At 40.1% G+C, this 24,428-nt stretch overlaps 1 protein-coding gene and 1 non-coding gene across 3 annotated transcripts; both read right to left on the bottom strand.

Annotated features, from left to right (window-relative positions):
• Positions 1-6,282: 6,282 nt before the first annotated feature.
• MED7 (mediator complex subunit 7) lies at positions 6,283-9,593 on the bottom strand. Of its 2 annotated transcripts, none has more exons than XM_045552693.1 (2): positions 9,513-9,593; positions 6,283-7,094 (listed from the first exon to the last, which is right to left on the bottom strand). In XM_045552693.1, the coding sequence occupies exon 2, from the start codon at positions 7,075-7,077 to the stop codon at positions 6,376-6,378; it is 702 nt and encodes a 233-aa protein (XP_045408649.1). In that variant the 5' UTR covers positions 7,078-7,094; positions 9,513-9,593; the 3' UTR covers positions 6,283-6,375. The 2 variants fall into 2 exon arrangements, with proteins under 2 accessions (XP_045408649.1, XP_045408650.1); XM_045552694.1 differs by lacking the exon at positions 9,513-9,593 and adding an exon at positions 7,767-7,891.
• A 5,698-nt stretch (positions 9,594-15,291) lies between these two features.
• Positions 15,292-15,374, bottom strand: LOC123639057. The gene has a single exon (XR_006735624.1). It is a non-coding gene; the product is annotated as a small nucleolar RNA SNORD60 (small nucleolar RNA).
• Positions 15,375-24,428: the final 9,054 nt, after the last annotated feature.

Genomic DNA, 24,428 nt, shown 5'->3' with positions numbered 1-24,428 from the left:
TTTTTCTATATATTTTTAGTTGTCAAGATAATTTCTTTCTTTTCTTTTTTTTTTTTTTTGTAGAAATGGGGTCTCACTCTTGCTCAGGCTGGTGTCGAACTCCTGAGCTCAAATGATCCGCCCACCTCGGCTTCCCAGAGTGCTAGGATTACAGGCATGAGCCACCGTGACCGGCCTTTTCTTCCATTCTTAACACTAGATGGTACCTACACTATGAGATGGGTATTATATTTACAATGGTTAAGGAAATTGAGTTTCATGGAAGTTCGTATGCCAAACCAAGATACACAGCTCATAAACAGTGGAGCCCAAATTCCAGCATTCTGGGGTGTTTTCCAACAACAACCAATTTTCTAATTCAACAGATACCAACTGGGCATTTAATGATTCAATTCAATTCTGACACTAACTACCCAGAGTTAGAGTATCATAGTTAAGGTATGGGTTTCTTCATTTTGGTCCTGTTCTCTGGAACCAGCTACCACCTCTTAAAATTGAGGTAAGAGTGCCACTTACTGGTAGCCTTGTCACATTACAACTTGAACCAGTTCTTAAATCTTTAATTCTAAATGGCCATGGTACACAAGACAAAAGACTCAGTAGGGTATACATGTATTAAAACATCGCATTGTGCTCCTTAAATATACATATTATTACTTGTCAATTAAAATAAAATCAAACTTTTAAAAAACTCAGTAGGAAGGATACCAGCTGACCTTTGATAGCTTTCTAAGTACCATAAATTGTGCTGCTTTGTAGCCATTCTCTCAGTCAATCCTTAGAACAATCCTATGAAGAAGCTTCTATAATTTTTATTTCTCAGGTTTTTATTAGTACCTTTGTGAAAACACTCCAGGGATTAGAATCCAATCACCTAGATCATGGCCCACCAGTCAAATCCAGTCTGCTGTCCGATTTTGTACTCACACAGCTAAGAATGATTGCACATGCTTAAATGGTTGAAAAAAATCAAGAATATTTCACATGGAAAAATTATTGAAATTCAAATTTCAGTGTCCATTTATAAAGTTGTTTTGGACAATAGCACTTTTATTTGTTTACACATTGAATTTGGCTGCTTTTGAGCCATAAAGTTGAGCAGTTGCGAGTGCCCAGGCACCAGCCTAGCTCACAGCAACCTCAAACTCCTGGGCTCAAGCGATCCTCCTGCCTCAGCCTCCTGAGTAGCTGGGACTACACGTGCGAACCACCATGCCCGGCTAATTTTTCTATTTGTTGTAGAGACGGGGGTCTCACTCTTGATCAGGCTGGTCTTAAACTCCTGGCCTCAAGCAATCCTCCCACCTCTGACTCCCAAAGTGCTAGGATTACAGGCCCTCGCCACCACACCCAGCCTCATTTGTTTTCTTTCTTTTTTTTTTTTTTTTTAGATTTGGAACTGCAACCATTTTTTTTTTTGTTTTATATGCATATATTTTAGGGCTGTAGAATTACTTTCCTAATTTTGTTTTCCATGGTTTATTCTTGAGCACAGAGTAACAACAATCAATTGCATTTATACACCACCTCTTTGACTTTTCCAAGCCCACTTACAACTATTGGCATTTTCCTCACCCTGGCCTGTGAGGTAACTTGGATCAGGAGCATTATGCTTTATACAGCGGAGACCTGAGGCAGAAATTGATTTGGAGCTAGAACCAGAAAAACTTAGGCCTCTTCAGGCGAGGCTGGGAGGCACTCTTTCTCCAGGCCTTGCAGATAGGAGGAGTTGACTTTTCTTTCACTCAGGACTCCTTTTGTTGTTGTTGTTTGGATGTTTTCACGGGTCTCACTTATACCAAAGGGAAAAATAATCACTAAAGTCCATACTTCTTCTACCTCGGCCTCTTAGCCCTTCTCGAAACCCTATTGTGTTCGCCGTGGGCGCTCAGCGGTGGGAGGGGTGGCGGAGGTCGGGGTAGCCCATGGGAAGCTGGGAGGGTGAGGCAGAGTGGGGCCTGCGGACCACAGGCCGGTGGGAATGTCCTGTGCACAGAAGGGGCTGGCTCCAGACGCCTGGGAGCCCCAACTCCGGTCCCCCAGGCCGCCCGGGCACGCGTGCACACCTCTGCTCTTACTTGTTTTCTTATTGTCTGTCTTACATTTTCCTATCCTCTCTCTACACATTCAATGCCTAAAACAATGTCAAGCACAGGACCACAAGAAGTATTCATCAAATGAATACAAGGAATAAATGAATAGTCGGGGAAAACTACCATCATAGAGATGAAGGAAATGTGAATTTGTGCAATGTTCATTTTCACTATTTATATCAACAGTTTACACGTACTTAATTTGTAGTGGATATCTACAGTATTGTTAGCTCAGCACCCCTTCCTCCTCTGACAGATGGACTGACCCTGCCACACAAGCACATAGTGGGGACTGTCAAATTCTTACGGGATCCAGATCTAAGCTGATTTGCTCAGGTGCAATCAGGCATACAAACCCTAACTCCTCATGCCTAGCTGATTAGCCTCCTCTCATGAGTTTTTTAAGTTTGTATTTAAGTTGATAACTCCTAGACATAGTAGATACAGAAATACTTAACACTCTTAGTAGCCACGTACTCCACCTACATCATTAAATAAGTTGGTCTGTAAAGAGAATGATGCCAACAGGGAGGGTCTCCAGGCCACTAACTCAAAATTTCATTCCGACTCTTTCTGTCCTCCTCACAGTTTGGATATTCAATTTATCCTTCAATCAACATACCCCATATTCTTTCAATAAATTCATCTTTTTGCTTAAATTAGTTCAAATAGGGTTTTTGTCACCAAAAACGGAGCACTGATTAGTGCAACACTCTTTAACCGCTACACAGTAGAATCATCTTCAGATTTCTGAAAACCAATGCCAGGGCCCCAGTCCAAAAAAATGAAATCAGAATCTCTGCAGTCTGGGGCCTGAACATTGGTAAATTTCAAGAGCTACTCAGTTGATTCTTCTAGATATTTCACTTCAATGAATCAGTCTTTCAAGAATACTGATTATAAGCAGGTTTGCAGACATGTATTTTAATCCTTACAAGACTGAAAGAACTTTTTTTTTTTTTTTTTTTTTGTGGAGACAGGGTCTTGCTCTGTTGCCCAGGCTAGAGTACATCATCATAGGGTCATCATATGGCATCATGATAGCTCACTGTAACCTCAAACTCCTGGGCTGGAGCAATCCTCCTGCCTCAGCTTTCCAAGGAGCTGGGACTACAGGCACATGACACCACGCCCAGCTAATTTCTCTATTTTTTGTAGAAAAGGGTCCTCACTCTTATTTAGGCTGGTCTCAAACTCTTGGCCTCAAGCGATCCTCCCACCTCAGCCTTCCAAAGTGCTAAGATTACAGACGTGCACCACTGTACCTTGGCCATAAGCTTTTAAACTTGTGACCACTATGAGACCACTGGTGCTTCTTCATTCCACAGTAACAGCAAGTTTACATCAGAACCCTTTAAAAGTTTACGTCAGGTCACACTCACAGACCTGCAAGATCAGATCCTCCAGAGGTCTAAATTGAAGAAGATTCCCGATGGCATTTTAATTTCTCAACCCTCCCCCTTCTACACACACAAATGCATGTAACTGTTGTGACCCATAACATTACGTGATTCCCTGGTTTTTACATGCAAAGATTTTTAAAGTAGCCTGAAACTGGTTTTATAACTCAGTACAACACCCTCTTCAAGGTTCTAAGAGTCAAAGAAGGAAAGAGATGCTCAAGTGCTACGCAATTTCTACCTTGCTCCCTCACAAGGGTGTGGGAGGTGCTCCCACCTTCAAGAGCTTAAGAGAGCCTGGACCGTGTCCTCTGGAGTCTCTGTCGCCCAAAGGTCTGTAACAAACACACAGCAGAAAAAAACAAGACTGGCCAACTAGCTGCCTATCTGATAAACAGGTGGCTACACTCCCTGGATCTGTGAAGGCAAACGATGTACATTTCACATAGGAGAAGTGACCCGTAGCTGTTTGAATTTCACTAGCTTGAGGGCCAGTGAGAGCAAATGGAGCAAATCCCTGTGTTAGAAACCAGGGACAAAGGGAGGAATCAAAAGTGGACATCTAGGCCCGGCCCAGTGGCTCACGCCTGTAATCTTAGCACTCTGGGAGGCCGAGGCGGGTGGATCGTTTGAGCGTTGGGAGCATTGATCGTGTGGGAGTTCGAGACCAGCCTGAGTAAGAGTGAGATCCCATCTCTACTAAAAATAGAAAGAAATTATATAGACAACTAAAAATATGCATAGAAAAAATTAGCCGGGCATGGTGGCGAATGCCTGTAGTCCCGGCTACTCGGGAGGCTGAGGCAGAAGGATTGCTTGAGCCTAGGAGTTTGATGTTGCTGTGAGCTAGGCTGACCCCACAGCACTCTAGCCTGGGCAAGAGAGTGAGACTCTGGTCTCACAAAAAAAAAAAAAAAAAAAAAGTGGACATCTAGGAAAAGGCATTACCTCTACCAGTGGTTCTTAATCTTGAGTATGTATTAGAATCACATAATTATAGAAAGCTTGTTAAGACACAGCCTGCTGGGCCCTACCCCCAGAGTTTTCTGGTTCACAAAGTTTGGGGTGGAACCAGAGAATTTTCATTTCTAACAAGTCCCTGGGTGATACTAACACTGCTGGTCCAGGACCACACTTTGAAAACCACTGGTCTACATAAAGACAATGGCAGGCAGAGACCCTCAGATACAGGGACAACTCTTCACCAACACCTTGGTGGCAGAGGGGTGGCAAGGGGGAGGGGAGAGTGCTCAAAGTCAAATTAGCTGGGGGGAGAGGTGAGTTAATAAAAGGAAGACTTAATCCTCACAGTCATTCAAAGACCCAAATTGACAATTTCTGCCATCTTCAGTGGCTTCCAAAGTTATCCTGGGTATGGCCATCCAACCAGCAATTGGGAAAAGAGAATGGAGGATCATCTAAGAAATGTTTACAGGGCAGGCCTAGATTACCACACCCGTACCTCATTTCCCAGAGCTTAAGTCGCACAGCCTTACATAGAAGCAAGGGGAGTGGGGAAATGTAGTCCCTGGCTGGTCATCTGTATCTCAGCAGCATGTCTCAAAGGGGAGCAAGAATCTTTGGTAGACCTGTCTCTGCCATCACTCTCTTTCCCATTGCAGGTTTCCAGCCTTAAGCAAGTCTGAGCTTAGCTTTAAAGAAAATGTGTAGGCCTGTCGCTATGGTGACAGCCTTGCTGTCCCTGGTCATAAGCAACTAGGTATCTACCCCAAAAAGGCTCTGCCAAAATCAAAGACTCTCCCTTGCAAGACGCTGGCAGCTTCACTGACAATTGATCAACAGGATCAGCCCAGGACCTTCTTCTTGTCCACGTCACTTTCTGTGGACTGGTTCATTAACCCTCTTTCCTATCCCCGTTTTCCCTTTTGATGTTAAATGTTACTTTGTTTGGAAATGTGGAAATTTTAATTTATAACTTTATACGTTGATTAAATATACTACTATGTATGGATTGCAATATCGCCCGACTTGTGAAGTGGCCTGAGCCTGTGTGTTAGCAGCTCTGATTACCAATCGAACATGCTGTACTAAGGAGAATCCATCCTTGAGAACTCCATGTAGCTCATGGCTCTGATGATTGAAATAGCATCAACAGAAGTCTGACACTGTGGAAAGACACAAACATATGTGGACCTGGTTATCTCTGACCTAGCACCACTCACGAAAAAAATGTGTAGCTAATGACATAGATAATTACTAAAATGAATGTTTGTAACTGAAAACGACCAAAGAACTTATTACCTGAGTGACTGGGAAACAAACTTATGGGACTAGCCTGCATGATTCCATGCAGTATAGGGAGAAGAGGCTGAGATGGTGGGTTTACAGGAGCAGTTATGAGGAAAAACAAGTTCCGTTTCACAACTCTACTGGGGTCTTTACTTATTAACATGCTATGCTACTTCTTGGAGCTTAAGCAAAAGTTTTAATGAACTAAGTCTAAAGATTTCATAGTTTCACATTCACAGTTTGCTATCTTTATCATTCTTACAGCAAATGATAAATCTCCTTTTCAAGGATGAAAGCTTACTAGCATTGAGGTTATCTTCAAAGTTTTACTGCAACTCCAAAAAAATAGGAATATCTCACACAATAGCAGCACATACTTTGCTTTTTAAAGTGATCACTCTTAATGTAGAAGTACTCATTTGCCATGCTTGTTATACACCAAAATTACTGCCTATGATATCTCATAATCGAAGAAGTTGGACAGTAAAGATTAAAGCGATTTACATTTTTAGTTATACCTCTCTTAAGACTGTCCAAAATAAACTAATTTTTAACTTTTAATAACATATAACTTTTAATGCATATGAGCTATGTATTAAAAAGAAAAAAGTCAAGAGGAAAAGAGACATCCTTCATGGTCTTTCGTTCATTTCATCAATTAGAACACACAAGGCAGCATCTTTCTCTATAATCTGGTCTCTCCTATGACCTGAATTTTCTCTGTGTTGTTCATTCTGTCCAGTACAATTGGTGCTATCATCAGCATCCATTGGTTCAGTTTTTACTCTCATCCCCGCTTCTGAATGGGGCAAATCATCAGGCAAAGAAGCCAAGCAATTTTGAATCATCTCAATTACTCGTTCCAGGTGCTTCTGAAACCTCTCAGCTGTTTCAAGCCGCTGACGTTTCTGGACCTCCATCATGACTCTCAAGGTCTCCCTTGCTTGGTGGGGTCGGTATTCATTTATAAGATGATGCACATGCACAAAAAGCAGCTTAAGATCTTCTAGTTTCTCTTCTCGTTTTATACTCCCAGGGCTCCTTATCAATATATCTAAAAGGTCCAAGAAATTAATAAGAATAGACATATTGAGTTTTCTCAGTTCTTTCTTGTGATCAAACTGCATAGGGTGAAGCCGTTCAATGCCCTGACTTTCCAAAGGGCGGATGATAAGATCATCACATTGGAACTGGTTGCCAAACATCATATAACTGTCTTTTATTGGAGGGGGAGGCTTGGGAGCTAAGCCTTCCTGAATGTTTTCATCTGTATATTCCTTGATGTATTGCATTGGAGGTGGTGGAAGTGCACTCACTTGCTGTGGTTCACCCATTGTGGAAGATCAAGAACCTACAGAAACAGACAAAAGATTTAGAGTAGAGCCACAAAACAAACCTGTTACAGTAAATGACTACAGACAGAATATTTTCTTCCTTTTCTTCTGGCAGTTTGGGGCCCAGGACAAGATAATCTCCTTAGTTTCTAAAAATTTGCCATCCTTTTCTAATTAGGCATTATATTCACAACCATCCACATACTTATCCTTCACTCCTTAATATTTTCATCAGCATAAAAAATATGCTGCAGCATATTTTCATCTATAAAGAAAATCTTCTGGATTCCACATCCCTCACCAGTTATGCCCCATTTCTCTACTCCTCTATAGCCAAACTCACATGCTGTCTCCCAATCTCATGTCACAATACTTTTGCTTTATATTACGGATTGATTTCCAATAGCAAACACTTACAATTCTATTAATAAACACTGACAAAATTAACATTGCTAAATTCCAGACACCTTGGTATTATCCAAGGTTCCTAGATGAAATGATAATCCAATTCCATGCCCTTTTGTCACAGTGTACTCTGTAACTTTATAGTTATAAAAGGTATTTATAACTTGTCTACATCTATTACACAAATTTCAAACCCAAATTCAAACTCAGTATCTTCTATGGCCACAATAACCTCAATTTACTCCATTTTAAGTCTAGGTATATCATCCAATGAGAATATTTACCAGTGCTCTTCCAGAGTGATGTTATCAGAATTTGAAGATATAAGCCCCGGGCCGGGCGCAGTGGCTCACGCCTGTAATCCTAGCATTTGGGAGGCCAAGGCGGGTGGATCGTTTGAGCTCAGGAGTTTGAGATCAGGCTGAGCAAGAGCAAGACCCCATCTCTACTAAAAATAGAAAGAAATTAGCTGGACAACTAAAAATATATAGAAAAAATTAGCCGGGCATGGTGGCGCAAGCCTGTAGTCCCAGCTACTTGGGAGGCTGAGGCAAGGAGGATTGCTTTAGCCCAGGAGTTTGAGGTTGCTGTGAGTGAGGATGAGGCCATGGCACTCTAGCCCGGGCAACAGAGTGAGACTCTGTCTCACAAAAAAAAAAAAAATAGGTAAGCCCCTTCAACATCAGGTGGGGCAGGTAACATACTAGAAGTTGTACTATATTTAGAATTTGAGAGGTACTGAGGGCAGCCCTGAGTTTCTACTAAGCTACAGTGGTGCATAAGATGATGGACAACATGATCACGGACAACATGAATTATTGTGACTGCACCAACCCACAATTCACTGCTTTACCAGCCTTCTGTATATTCACTTTTGTCACTTCCCAATCCGATTTCAACTCCCGTCAAACTGCTCAGAGTCATTAAGAATCGCATGACTTAACCCAATCACATTCATCTTAATCTCATCAGGTTTTTCCTTCTCAACACACACACTCCCCTCCTCCCTCAATTTGTGACTCTGACATTCATGTTTTCCTCCTTCCTCCCGAGACACTCCCTTTCAGTCTCTTATTGCCTCTGCCTCTCCTTTTCTATCTAAACGTTAATGTCGGTGTGCCTCAGAACTTTTTTCATCTAGCAGTCTAACAAGATTGCAAATAGTCCATCATTCAACAAATAGGAGAACTATTCCTACGTGGTAGGCTCTGAATTCCAGCAGAGGTCACATTGCTCTGCTGCTTCAGAATGGTCACCCCAATTTCAGCAGCAGGCCCTTAGCCGCTCGGGCACACCCAGGAAGCCTCCCGGGGTGGAGGGCCCCCTCTCACCAGGCTCTCACGGTAGGAGCCACCATCATGACCACTGCACAATTCCCTTAGGTGCTAGACAACACTGCCCAAGAGACTATGGGGAAAGATCCGCCTTCTAGTGTTTGCTCTATCGAGGAGTGGGGTGAGTTTCACCAAAAGAAAGGTATTTCGGGGCCCCATCCCCGGAGATTTGATTCATTTTGTCTACTGTGAATGGGGTCCCCGCAATGTCCTTTTTAAAATCTCTTTAGGTGAGTCTGACGATTAGACTTAGGATGTATCCCCCCCACCCCGCGAATGAACTCAGCTGATTTCACAACTGCTCCCAAAAGGCTCAAGGGCAGGGATGGCTACCTGCATTACACCAAGGGCCAGAGAGGGCAAATGACTCGCACAGCCACACAGCTCAGAAAACCGGCGGCGCAGGGCCCAGACCCCAGGCCTCCTGACCTCCAGCCCGGCCTGGCGTGCCCCACGCAGGAACCCCCGGGGCTCCCGCGCCCAGGGCCCTGCCGCCGGCCCTCGACCCCGAGCCCCGCACCCGCGGCGGGCAGGCCGCGCTCCCCGAGAGACGCGGGACGTGAAGGCCGGCGAGCGCCTTCGGAGGCCGCCCCTCGCCAGGCCGCCCCCTTTCCCAGCCCAGCGCGGAGGAAGCCGCGGGGTCGCGAAGGACAAACGCACGCAGGCCGGAGCCCCAAGACGTTGCCGCCCACTCACCTCAGCTCGCGGTTTACACCGGCAACCGCCTTCACCGCCGAGGCCAGAACCGCCTTCCGTGCTCCTGCTCCAGGAAATAGCCACCAGCCCTGCCTTTGATTGGCTGCACGAGCTGTCCTTTAACTGGATAGTCCCGCCTCGGACCGATCGCTTGCTATTGCGCCTGCGTGTACTCTGCGGCCCGCCCCCTCACGCTCACTTTTAGGGGTGGGCATAGCGCTTTTACTGTGTGTTTGTGTGTTTGTACTTTCAATCAGCAAAAGTGGCAGTTGGTAGCTGCAGTCCTTTTCTTTTTCTTTTTTTATTTAATTCCTAAAATTAAGCAAGACATCTATATGTCTCACTTAAAAATTCGAAAATACGGATGAGCAGGTATTTTTAAAAATTATATCAACTCAAACCCCAAATAACGTTTAAAAAAGGACATTGGACTCTTAATTATTTGCTGTTTTATATACATATGTGTGTGTGTGTGTGTGTGTGTGTGCGCGCGCGTGTGTTTCTGTTTTGTTTTTTTTTTTGAGACAGTCTCACTCTGTTGCCCCGGCTAGAGTGCCGTGGCATCAGCCTCGCTCACAGCAACCTCAAACTCCTGGGCTCAAGCGATCCTCCTGCCTCAGCCTCCCAAGTAGCTGGGACTACAGGCATGCGCCACCATGCCCAGCTATTTTTTTCTATATAGATTTTAGCTGTCTCTATAATTTCTTTTTATTTTTAGTAGAGACAGGATCTTGTTCTTGCTCAGGCTGGTCTCAAACTCCTGAGCTCGAACGATCCGCCCTCTTCAGCCTCCCAGAGTGTTAGGATTACAGGCGTGAGCCACCACACCCGGCCCCTCTCTCTCTCTCTCTCTCTCTCTCTCTCTCTCTCTCTCTCTCTATATATATATATATATATATATATATATATATATATATATATATATATATATATATATATATATAAAATGTATATATATATGTATATTTTAATCTGGAAATATTTGTAAACATGATTGGAGATCAGTAATATATTCTGAATCTCTATTTCTTCACCATCCATTCACTCTTATTTTCATTTAGGAATTCAGAGACATCTATTAAAAGATTTCTAGGCAACAAATTACCAAGTTTAAAAAATTAGACTTACAGGTTTCTTTTGGAGATTATTTTCACAAGAAGTGTCATGAATTTCTAAATTTATGGGAGTCTTAAAAGAGCATGTTACACATAAAAAAGAGATTGTTATTCTGGTAAAAGTTCTCAGCTTTACCACTTTAAAAATAAGCCTTAATTCCATTTTTTAAAACTTATGGAAAATTCCAAACATATTCAAAAGTAGAGAGAACAGTATATTCATCACCCCATTTCAATGATTATCTCTATCCACAGACATCATTTCATTTCCAAATATTTTAGCATGCTTCTTTAAAATTAAAAGCTCAATTTTTTTTTGGCATAACCACAAATCATTGTCTCATTTAAAAATAAATTGGTATTTAATGTGATCAAATATTACGTCAGTATTTGAATTCTGATATTCTCAGTTTCCAAATAAGGTCCATCCTTTCGGACTGGTTGATGTGTCTTTTAATTACCTTTTAATCTATAGTTCCTTTTCCCCCATCTTACCTCCCAAAACACACACACACACACACACACACACACACACACATGAATTTATTCATTGAAGAAATCCATGCACTTTTGAGCATACCCCAATTAGGCTTTTCTTTCCCCCACAGACACCAGTATGTCTTACTCCAGTGGCTTTGAATGGTCATTCTCAGTCGTCATTTTACTCCATCCATCAGCTGCATTTGGCACATTTTATCATCCGGATTGCCCTAGGACTCAGTTCTTGAACCACGTCCCAGTCAGATATTACCTAGATATCACCCTGGAATATATTCTTCTCTGCATTCCAGGCCCCCATATCCAACAGCGTTAGACATCTTTATTCAATTGCGCTTCTCCCAATTGCAAAGGCTCAAATCTCAGGAGTCATCTTTTTCTCCTTTTTCTCCATACTACACCAAAACTACCATACCAGCCTTTTGTCTTAGTTCTATTTAAAAATAAATCCCAAATATGACTAATTTTTACCACCCTCACTGCTATGGTCCTAGTCCGTGCAACCATTATCTCTTACCTGGACTTCTGAAATAGCTTTCACCTTTGTCCTCCCTTAGTTAATTTACCACACTGTCTTAAAATATGAGAATGATCCTATGATTCCTCTGTTCAAAATCTCCAAGGCTTTATATCAGTTTTGGAATAAAATCTGACGTCCTTCCCATGGCCTCTATAAGGCCCTAGAAAATTGCCAAGCATACTCCTGCCTCAGGACATTGCAGTTGCCTGGAACTCTCCTTCCGTAGATATTCACGTGTTTCACTTCTGCACTTCACTCCATTCTCTGGTCAGATGTGACCTTCTCAAGAATTCTTCCTGGGCCACTTCATCCAAAATAGCACACCCCAATTTTTCTCTTGGGGTATGCCCCCAAACCCCTCCTGCCTTCAGAGAATTTATCTGAAATCATCTTATGTAGAATATTTATTTGTTTATTTTTTATTATTTTTCTTCCCCATCAAAATATCAGTTTCATGAGTAGGAGACGTTTGTCTGTTTCCTTCATTGCTGTGTTCTCAGAACCTTGAGCAGTGCCTGAAATTGGCAAATACACAACGAATATTTATTGAATAAGTTATGAAATGAATATAATCATGATTTTCAACTGAATTCATAATGTGACTTTTTTTTTTTTTTTTTTTTTTTCAGTAGAGACGAGGTTTCACTCTTGCTCATGCTGGTTTTGAACTCCTGAGCTCGAGCAATCCTCCCACCTTGGCTTCCCAGAGTGCTAGGATTACAGGCGTCCGCTACCATGCCCGGCCTGTAATTGTATGTTTATGCGAGAAACTGCCAAGCAGTTTTCCAAAGAGACTATATTATTTTTCATTTCTGCCAGCAATCTGTGAGAGTAACAGTTGCATCCTCAATCTGCACTTGGTATTGTCCTTTTTATTTTCACTTTTTGCCATTCTAATAGCTATATAGGGGTTTTAATTTGCATTTCCTTAGTGTTATATATCTTTTATGTGTTTGTTTGCCATATGTATCTTTTCTTTGGTGAATTGTCTGTTCAAAATTGTGCCCGTTTTTTAATTGGTTTGTTTGTCTTCTTACTGTTGAGTTGTAAGTGCATGTATACATACATACACACATACACACACACAGACTCTGAATACAAGTCCTTTATCAGATATGTGTTTTGTAAATATTTTCTCCCAGTCTATGGCTAATCTTTTCATTTTCTCAAAAGGGTCTTTCAAAGAGCAGAGATTTTTTTCATTTCGATGCAATCCTGTTTATCAATTGTTTTCTTTTATGGCTTATACTTTTTGTGTCCTACCCAAGAATCTTTGCCTAACCCAAGATCACAAAGATTTTTCCTATTTTTTATTCTGTAAGTTTTACTTTTAAGTTTTACGCTTAGGTCTATGATCCTTTCTGAATTAATTTTTGTGTATGGTGCAGGTAAGGGTGGAGATTCCTTTTATTTATTTATTTTTGAAATGGAAGTCCAATTGTTCCAGCACCCAATTGATTCTGTTGGTCTTACTCCCTCTGTCATTGGTAGACAGGTTTGTAAATAATCTCTGAGCTCCTGTCAGTCAATTACTTTGTACTTTGTGGCTTGTTGATCAGTCCAGGCAGAAGAATTGGAAGATAACAAATAAAAATTTTTATCTCTAGCCTCTGTTTCTTCCTGTCATGTGATTTTTAACTGCTCATATACTGTGTATTGTTTAAGCAAAGCACTTTGAGCGAGAGTCATCACTAATGCATTTTTCCTTCAGTCTGCAGTAGAATTTCAATTTCTAATCACCATTTTTTGTTATTGTTGTTGTTGCTTCAGGAGTGCTAATAACCTTATCACTAACAGCAACCTCAACCACCCAGATCTTTGTACAGCAGATGGAAGGGGAGGGTGCTTGTGGTTTGCTTTGCCAGCAACATTTTTTCTTACCACCAGAGGGCAGCAGTAACCCTGGCATGTAGAAACCCCAGTTTAAACTTTCCTAACAGGAGGATTTGTGTCCCACATATGGGGATCCCACTGAGGGACATTCTCAGTTGTCTCTTGCAAGCTGAGGAATTTATTATTTTTATTATTATTATTATTTTTAATTTAAAAAAATTGAGACAGAGTCCCATTCTGTTGTGCGGGGCTAGAGTGCCGTGGCATCAGCCTAGCTCACAGCAACCTCAAACTCCTGGGCTCAAGCAATCCTCCTGCCTCAGCCTCCCGAGTAGCTGGGACTACAGGCATGTGCCACCATGCCCATCTAATTTTTTCTATACATATTTTTAGTTGTCCAGCTAATTTCTTTCTATTTTTAGTAGAGACGGGGTCTCGTTCTTGCTCAGGCTGGTCTCGAACTCCTGACCTTGAGCGATCCTCCCACCTCGGCCTCCCAGAGTGCTAGGATTACAGGTGTGAGCCACCTCGCCCGGCCTCACAGATTTCAAAGAGCATTTGAAGAGTCATGTCCAATGGGGGAAAAACCTTTTCTTCCCAAGGGCTGAAAAAAAATGTTCTGTAATTACATAAGCAGTCTACTTTTTAAACAGACTTTATTTTTTAGAGCAATTTTAGATTAACAGCAAAATTGAGTGGCAAGTGCAGTTCCCATACACCCCCTCCTCGCACATACTCCACCGTCCCATTCAACATCCCACACACCCCCACCATCAACCCCACACCAGACTAGTGCATTTGATGTTAATGAACCAATATTGACACATCATTAGCACCTAAAGTCTGCAGTTCACACTAGGGTTCACTCTTGGTGTTGTACATTCTGTGAGTTTTGACAAATATATAATGACATGTATCCACCATTATAGTATCACAGAGAATAATTTTACTGCCCTAAAAATCTCCTGTGTTCTAGGGAACTCATCCCTCCCTCCCATCAAACCTGGAAATCACTGATCTTTTTATTGTCTTTTTATTTTCACAGAGTCATACAGTAAATAGCCTTTTCTGATTGGCTTTTTTCACTTAGTAATATGCACTTAAGGTTTCTCCATTTTTTGTGTGGTTTCATAACTCATTTCTTTTTGTCACTTAATAATATTCCATTGGATGTATCACAGTTTATCCATTCACCTACTGAAGCACATCTTGATTGCTTCTCAGTTCTGGCAATTGTGAATAAAACTGCCATAAGCATCCATGTGTAAGTTTTTGTGTGGACATAAGTTTACAGCTCATTTGGATAAATACCAAGGAACATGATTGTTGGATCATATGGTAAGCGTATGTTTAGTTTTTGTAGGAAACTATCAAACTGTCTTCCAAAGTGGCTGTACCATTTTGCATTCCCATCCGCAATGAGTGAGAGTTCCTGTTGCTTCATATCCTCAACAGCATTTGTTGTTGTCAGTATTTTGGATTTTAGTCATTCTGATAGGTATGTATTGACATCTCATTGTGCTTATAATTTGTTAATGACATACAATGTCAAACATCTTTTTATATGCTTATTTGCCATCTGTATATCTTCTCTGGTGAGGCTTCTGTTCATATCTCTTGCCCATTTTTTAATCATGTTGTTCATTTTCTTAGTGTTGAATTTTAAGAGTTTTTTGTATAGTTTGGATAGCAGACCTTTATCAGATATGTCTTTTGCAAATATTTTCTTCTAGACTTTGGCTTGTCTTCTTATTCTTTTATTTTTTTTCTTTCTTTTTTTTTCCTCCCTTTTGGTCTTCTTTTCTTTTCATCCAAGCCTCAGACTTGCAAAATAATCAGACTGCACATGCAGCTTTCAAATGAGGTATCAGAAATTAAAGCAATTCATCACAGGCTCTTCTCATTCCCTTGGCAGCGTCTTTCACAGAGCAGACAAGTTTTTCATTTTTTTTTTTTTTTGTTTGTTTGTTTCTTTGTTTGTTTTTTTTGAGACAGAGTCTCACTCTGTTGCCCTGGGTAGAGTGCAGTGGCATCATCACAGCTAACTGCAACCTCAAACTCCTGGGCTCAACCAATCCTCCTGCCTCATCCTTGCCCGTAGCTGGGACTACAGGCATGCGCCTCAATGTCTGCCTAATTTTTCTATTTTTTTTTTTTTTTTTTTTTTTTAGTAGAGATGGGGTCTCGCTCTTGCTCAGGCTGGTCTTGAGCTCCTGAGCTCAAGCAATCCTCCTACCTCGGCCTCCCAGAGTGCTAGTATTACAGGAGTGAGTCACCACGCCTGGCCCAGAGTGTTTTAATTTTAATGAATTTCAGCTTATCAATTTGTTCTTCCATGGATCATGCCTTTGGTGTTTTATCTAAAGACTGATTGTCAAACCCAAGGCCACCTAGATTTTCTCTTATGTTATTTTCTAAGAGTTTTATGGTTTTGCATTACATTTAAGTCTATGATCTATTTTGTGTTAATTTTTGTGAAGAGTGTAAGTTCTGTCTTAGATTCAGTTTATTGCTATGGATGTCCAGTTGGATCCAGCACCATTTGTCAAAAAGACTGTCCTTTCTCCACTGAACTGCGTTTGCTCCTTTGTCAAAGATCGGTTGACTATATTTGTGTGGATCTATTTCTGGGCTCACTAATCTCTTCCTTTGACCTGCTTGTCTATTCTTTCTCCAGTACCACACTGTCCCAGTCACTGTAGCTTTGTAGTAAGTCTTGAAGTCTGGTACTGTCAGTTCTCTGACTTTGTTCCTCTCTTCCAATATTGCATTGGCTATCCTGGGTCTTTTGCCTCTCCATATAAACTTTAACATATAAAATCAGTTTGTCAATGTCCATGAAATAATTTGTTAGGTAAATTAAAATTTTTAATTTGACATATTTGTAGATTCACGAATGATACAGGATGCTGAACATCTTTTCATACGCTTATTTGCCATCTGTGTATCTTCTGTATAAAATTTTTAATTCAAGGTATTTGGAGATGTACTTGTAAGAAATACTACAAAGAAATCTCTTGTACACCTTGCTCAGTTTACCCCAACAGTAATATCTTGGAAAAATGTCAATATAATATCACAACCAGGATATTGACATAATTATAGTCAGGACACATACCATCTACAAAATAGTCCCTCGGGATGCCCCTTCATATCACATCCACTTCCCTCTTGCCCCCAACCTCTTCTTAACCCCTGGCGACCACTAATCTGTTGTCCATTTCTATAATTCCTTCATTTCAAGAGTGTTACATAAATGGAATCAATCAGTATGTTACTTTTGGGGGATGGCTTTTCTCAGTCAGTATAATTCTCTGGAGATTCATCTAGATTGTTGTATAGATAAATAGTGTATTCCTTTTTTTTTCTGAGCAGTATTCCATGATAAGGATGTACTATAGGATTTTTGAAGGATATCTGTATTGTTTCCAGTTTATGGCTATTACAAAGCTTCTATAAACGTTTATGCACAGGTTTTTATGTGAATATAAGCCTCCATTTCTCTGGGATAAATGCCCAAGGGTGCAACTACTGAGACCTGTGATAGTTGCATGTTTAGTTTTGAAGAAACTATCAAACTGTTCTTCAGAATAGCTGTATAACTTTACACGCCGACTAGCAATATATGAGTGATATAGTTTCTCTGGATGTACGTCAGCATTTGGTGCTGTTCCTAGTTATTATTTTTATCTTGTAATTCATCATTCTGATAGGTGTATAGTATTATCTCATTGTGGTTTAAATTTGCATTTCCCTAATGGCTGATGAGGCTGAATATCTTCTCACGGGCTTATTTACTATCTGTGTATCCTGCGGTAAAATTTCTCTTCATATCTTTTGTCCATTTTCTAATTGGATTGTTTGTTTTTTTTAATGTTGAGTTTTGAGATTTCCTTATATAATCTAGATACTAGTCCTTTGTGGGATATGTGGTTTGCAAACATTTTCTTTAGTTTTTAGCCTGTCTTTATTCTTTTACCAGGGTCATTTAAAGAGCAAAAGTTTTTTATTTTGATGAAGTCTAATTTATCAATTTTTCCCTTTATGCATTATGTTTTTGGTGTTAAGTCTAAGAACTCTTCTTTTCTTAGTCCTAGATCCCAAAGATTATATCTTATATTTTCTCTATCTGTTTTATAGTTTTACATTTTATTTAAAGAAGTCTGTGATCAATTTTGAGTTCACTTTTTTAGTTGTTTTTTTTTTTACTTTATTTTTTTTCAGTTAAAGACACAAAAGGCAATGAGTTCACTTTTTAAAACTATGGTGTAAGACTAGGTCAAGGTTTATTGTTTTGCTTATGGATGTCCAATTGCTTCAGCACCATATGTTGAAAAGGCTATCTTTCTTTCATTAAATTCCTTTTGCACCTTTATAAAAAAATCTATCAGCCACATTTGTATGGATCTATTTCTGGATACTCTCTTGTGTTCCATTTAGCCAACTGTTTTATCCTTGTATGCATACCACAAAGCCTTGGTTATTAAAGCTATATAATTAGCCCTGAAGTTGGGTAGATTGATTCCTCCCTTTTCATTCTTCTCTTTCACAATTGTTCTATTTCCATTCTTTATACATTTTAGAATAATCTTGTTTATATCTACAAAATATCTTGCTGGGATTTTTGTAGGAATCATGTTAAACCTATATATCAATCTGGGGAAAACTGACATTTTTACTATTTTGAAACTTCCAATCCATGAACCCGATCTGTTTTGCCATTTACTTAGATCTTCTTTAATTTCTTCCCTCAGTGTTGTGTAGATTTCAGCATATAAATCCAGAATAAGTTTTGTTTTTTTAGATTTACACATAAATATTTCTTTTTTGAGCAATTGTAAATGGTATTGTATTTTTAATCTTGGTGTTCTTGTGTTCATTGCTAGTATGTAGAAACAATTGATTTTGTATCTTGCAAGCTTGCTGAACTCAACTTATTAGTTCTAGGAACTTTTTTGTAGATACCTTGGGATTTTCTACATAGACGATCATGTTATCTACAAATAGGGATAGTTTTATTTCTTCCATTCTAATCTATATTCATTTTATTTTACTTTCTTGCCCATTGCACTGCCTAAAACTTCTAGCACTATGTTGAATAAGAGTACTGGGAGTAGATACCCTTGCCTAGTTGCTGGTCTTAGGAGGAAAACATTCAGTCTTTCATTGTTAAGTGTAATGTTAGCTGTAAGATTTTGTAGATTCCCTTTATCAAATGGAAGATGTTCTCATTCTATTTATGTGAGTGTTTTTATCATGAACGGATTTTGAATTTCGTCACATTCTTTTTCTGCTCCAGTTGATATGATCATGTGATTTTTCTTCTGTAGCCTCTTAATATGGTGGGTTATACTGATTGCTGGGGAATGGTGCAGCAGCCTTGCATATCTGGAGTAAACTCCACTCGTTCATGGTGTGTAATTCTTTTTATAAATTACTGAATTTTATTTGCTAATATTTTGCTAAAGATTTCTGTGTCCATATTCAGGAGGGAGTTTGGTCAGTTTTCTTTTTTTTATACTATCTTTGGTTTTGGTATCAGGATAGTACTAGCTTCATAATATGAATTAAGAAACATTCTCTCCTCTTCTACCTTCTGGAAGAGATTGTGTAGAATTGGTATTAATTCTTCTTCAAACAGTTGGTGGAATTCTCCATTGAAATCATCTTGATCGAGAGATTTCTTTTAGGGGAATTTTAAAATTATGATATCAATGTCTTCAATAGTTAGTTATAGGTCCATTGAAATTATCTATTTCTTATTGGGTAATTGTAGTAGTCTGTGTTGTTTGAGGAATTAGTCCATTTCATCCCAGTTGTCAAATTTGTGTGTGTAGAGTTGTTTGTAGTATTCCTTGTCATCTTTTTGATGTCTGCAGGGTCTGTGGTGATACCCCTGGTTTCCATCTGTGATACGGGTAATTTGTGTCCTTTCTCTCTTTTCTTTGTCAATTTTGCTACAGGTTTGTCAATTTTATTGACCCTTTCAAAGGACTAGTTCTTTGTTTCATTTATATTCTCTATTGTTTTATCATTTTAAATTTCATAGCTTTTCTTTTTTCTTTTTTTTTTTTTTTTTGAGACAGAGTCTCACTCTTGTCACCTGGGCTAGAGTGTAGTGGCATCATCATAGCTCACTGCTGCAACCTCAAACTCCTGAGTTCAAGCGATCCTCCTGCCTCAGCCTCCGGAGTAGCTGGGACTACAGGTGCTCACCACTGCATCCGGCTAATTTTTTCCTATTTTTAATAAAGACAGGGTGTAGCTCTTGCTCAAGCTGGTCTTGAGCCCCTGAGTTTAAACAATCCTCCTGCCTCGGCCTCCCAGAGTGCTAGGATTATAGACATGAGCCACCACACTTGGCTAATTTCATTGATTTCTGCTCTTATTTTATTATTTTATTCTTTCTATAGGCTTGGGTTTATTTTGGTTGCTTTGTGTTTATTTTTCTCTTATTTTTCTAGGTTCTCTGGATAGAGGCTTACTTAGCAGATTTGGAAACTTTTCTCTTTTTTAGTGTATGCATATACTGCTATAAATTTTCCCTCTTGACACTGTTTTAGCTGTGTCCCACAAATTTTGATATGATTTTCATTTTTAGTCAATGTATTTTTATTTCCCTTTAAACTTCCTCTTTGGCCCATGGATTAGTTAGAACTGTGTTGTTTAGATTCTGTTTGGAGATTTCCTCTTTTCTTTCCGTTATTGATTTCTAGTTTGATTCCACTGTGGTCAGAGAACATACTCTGTATGATTTCAATTCTTTCAAAGTTGTTGAAGTTTGTTTTATGGTCCAGGATATGGTCCTAGCATCTTGGTATACATTCTGTGGCAACTTGAAGAAACTATGTATTCTGCTGTTGATGGATGTATTAATAGTTTTCCATAAACGTTGATTAAATCCTGTGATAGTGTTATTGATATTTTCTATGTACTCCCAATTTTCTATCTAGTTGTTCTTTAAATAGTCAAGAGAGGCATGTGGAGGTCTCCAACTACAACTGTGGATTTTTTTATTACTCTCAGTTCTATCAGTTTTTGCTTCATGTATTTTGTAGCTCTTTGTTTGGTTAATATACCTGTCATATTGCTATGTCTTCTCAGTCCCTTTAATGTCCCTTTTATCACTGTATAATATGCCTCTCTGTGGTAATTTTCTTTGCTCTGTAGTGTATCTTATATTAACATAGCCATTCTGCCTTCCTTTGATTAATGTTTTCATAATATATCTTTTTCATTTTATTACTTTCAATTTGCATTCATTATATTTGTAGTGAGTTTTTTGTAGGTATGCTTTTTAGTCCACTCTGCCAATATCTGTATTTTATTTTATTTTATTTTTATTTTTATTTTTATTTTTTGAGACAAAGTCTCACTCTGTTGCCTGGGCTAGAGTGCCATGGCGTCAGCCCAGCTCACAGCAACCTCAAACTCCTGGCTTCAAGCAATCCTTCTGCCTCAGCCTCCTGAGTAGCTGGGACTACAGGTATGTGCCACCATGCCTGGCTAATTTTTTTCTATATATATATTTTTAGCAGTCCAGATCATTTCTTTCCATTTTCAGTAGAGATGGGGGTGGGGGGGTCTTGCTCTTGCTCAGGCTGGTCTCAAACTCCTGACCTCAAGTGGTCCTCCCACCTCAGCCTCCCAGAGTGCTAGGATTACAGGCGTGAGCCACCCCGCCCGGCCAATATCTGTATTTTAATTGGTGTATTTAGACTGTTTGCTTTTAATGTGACTACTAATATGATTATTTGTGCCATTTTACTTTTTGTTTTCTGTTTTCTATTGTTTTGTTTCTATTTTCTTTTTCCTGCCTTCCTTTGGGTTACTTGAACAGTTTTTTAGAATTCTGTTTTGATTTATCTGTGGTGTTCAGAAGCAGACTTTGAGATGGATTTTTGTGGGAAGGATGTTTATTAAGGAGTGCCCTTAGGACCAGCACCCGTGGAAGGGAAGGAGGTGAAAGTAGGAGTACACACAGGGAGAAGTTGAGCTTTGATGCAGCCCCAAAGGAAGCTCTGGAGTTGGGATAACCCTTGAGAATTGGTCTGTGTTGGGCTTGGATGGCCAGACCTTCCTTCACACTCTGTGTCACTCCGTCCTTGATGTGGGCTCTGGGAAGAGCATCACCTTAGATGGAAGAGTTCTCTGCAGCTGACACAATTTCCAAACTCACCACCAGCTGAAAGCTGTCTGTGGGTGGGCCACATTCTCAGCAACTGGTCCTTCATTCAAGGGGTGTCTGGGTGGTGCATCATCATGTCCACCTCCCACGGATATTTCTAACAAGAAAGTGTTTTTAAAAACATCCCCTCTAATCTCATTTTATAGATCCTGTGGTAAAAGACAGGAAGTGACATAAGGTCAGATATTAACAACAACCTTCCCAAATATTTCTTCTCATGGCAACAGCAGTGACCTTTACAAAGTACAAGTGTCATCAAGTTACTCCCCAACTTAAAATGTTTCAGTGGCTCCCCGTTACTCCAAGGACAGAAGTCAAGTTCTTTGCATAGACCTCAAAGCCTTACACAGCCTGTCCCTGTTACTGAAAATGCGACACTTGTCCATGAGGCCAAATCAGAAGAATGAGGACAAGTGTTCCGGGGAGTAGGAAAGAGATTTACTTTGCTGGCAAAGGGGGAAAAATGGTAGATCTTCTCATCTCAAAATCCAAATTTCCTAAATATTCGCAGAAATACAGAGCTTCTAAAGGATGGGTTCTCAGCTTCAGGCAATTACTATTCAACTACATTTGATGATTCTAATCATCCTGTTTCCACTGAAGACAATCTCATGACCTCTGCCCAGGACCTCCCTTTACCAGGTTGGGCTGGGCCATCTCCTGTTGTGCAAATAAACAAAAGACTTATCCTGCCCCTTCCAACCACTGGCCTGAGGCAGGGATGCAGGCTTTAGTTGTCAAAAAGGAGTGAAGGATGTTTTAAAGAGACAGAGAGTATTTTTGCCATTTTTTCCAGACCATTCTCTCTGTTACATACTCTGCTATTCTCTCCAACATCTCTCCTTCCACTCTTGCCCTGCCAGCCATGACGGCCTGCCTTCACTATTTTGAGGCACCTTGCTTCTTCCTGCCATAGCACTGGTTTCCTCTGCTGGAAAGACTCCACTCCAACATGACAATCCCACGAGTGATTTTATACTGCTATTAGCAAAATATCCCTTCTTAATCTTTGTACTTATGTGTGTATGCCAGACTTTAAGTTTGGGATACTGGTTAGTGTGGTGATCAACCATTCATTGCCTCATTGCACTTGCAGTAGCAGAATTGCTACCATGGTGATGAATATTGCTGTTAAACATATTGGCTGTCCTTTTGCACAGCTAAGGAAATAGTCAACAGAGCAAGTAGACAACTTACAGAATGGAAGAAAATATTCACAAGCTATACATCCAATAATAGGTTCTGTAGCAACCAGAATCTACAAAGAACTAAAGCAAATCAGCAAGAGAAAAACAAAAAACTCTATTCAAAAGTGGGCAAAAGACATGAGCAGAAGCTTTTCAAAAGAAGATAGACAAATGGCCAATAAACATGAGAAAATGCTTAACATCACTAATCATCAGGGAAATGCAAATTAAAACCACAATGAGATATCACCTTACCTGTTAGAATGGCTTTTATTAAAAAGTCCAAAAACAATAGATGCTGGCTTGGGTGCAGAGAGAAAGGAATGCTTATCCAGTGTTGGTGGGACTACAAATTAGTACATCCTCTATGGAAAATAGTATGAAGATTCCCCAGAGAATTAAAAGTAGGCCTACTATTTGATCCAGGAATCCCGCTACTGGGTATTTACACAAAGGAAAAGAAATCATTTTACCAAAATGTCACCTTCACTTGAATGTTTATCACAGCACAAGTCACAATTGCAAAAATGTGGAATCAACCCAAATGCCCATGAACTCCTGAGTGGTTTAACAAAATGTGGTGTATATATATTATATATATCATGGAATACTACACAGCCATACAGAAGGATGAATTAATGCCTTTTGCAATAATTTGGATGGAAGAGACAATTATCCTAAGTGAAGTATCTAAAGAATGGAAAAACAAACACCACATGTACTCGCTATTAAATTGAATCTAACTGATAAGCACACACATGCACAGAAGGAAGTAAAACTCAGTGGAAATCAAGCAGGGGGGAGGGGGAAGGGGGGTGAAAACCTGCCTAACGGGTGCAATGAACACTATTTTGGGTGATGGACACACTTATAGCCCTCACGCAAGCATTACAAAAGTGATCCATGTAACCAAAAACATTTGTAACACCCATAATATTTTGAAATTTAAAAAAAAAAAGCATAGTGGCTTTTATCTGATGGGGCACTGACTTGATGCTCCAGTTGATATCTCCCTCCGGAGGAAGAGGCCTGTTGCTTTAAAACATGTAAGTATTTAAGCATGTGTCTCTTGATGAAATGTCAAGATAGAAAAGGAAATGCAGAGAAAGCGCAAGGCGGAGCACACTGTGGTGGGCAGGTCCCCACCTCCACTTTACTTAAGTGGCATTTGTGTAAATTGCCGGTCTGCTCAGTGAGCACCCTGGATGGTGGATAAACTGTGTTTGTGTTGAAGAAACCCTTCAAGCAGGGAGCTTGGGAGGTTCCTAAAACAAGAGTAGGAGAAGGACAAAAGATAAAGCCATGGCTTATGCAATTCTGATATTAAGCTGTTTGTAGCTAGAATAATTCAGCCTCTGGCATAGCTGACAATTTGGGACTCCAGCCAAAGGCTTTGAAAAGAGTTCCCCTTTACCTCTCTCATCCACTCAACATTCCTGGGAGGCTCAATCAGACCTCTAAGAACATGCCTCCCTCTCTCTCTCTCTCTCTCTCTCTCTCTCTCTCTCTCTCTCTCTCTCTCTCTTCCTTTTACCCATACCCGCTGCTTCAATAGTCAACTCCCAGGGCATCTTA

This window comes from Lemur catta, chromosome 5 (genome assembly GCF_020740605.2).
Source record: "Lemur catta isolate mLemCat1 chromosome 5, mLemCat1.pri, whole genome shotgun sequence".
Taxonomy (NCBI): Eukaryota; Metazoa; Chordata; class Mammalia; order Primates; family Lemuridae; genus Lemur; species Lemur catta.
Note: the sequence above shows the minus strand (reverse complement) of the source record. Positions and strands in the feature narration are given on the sequence as shown.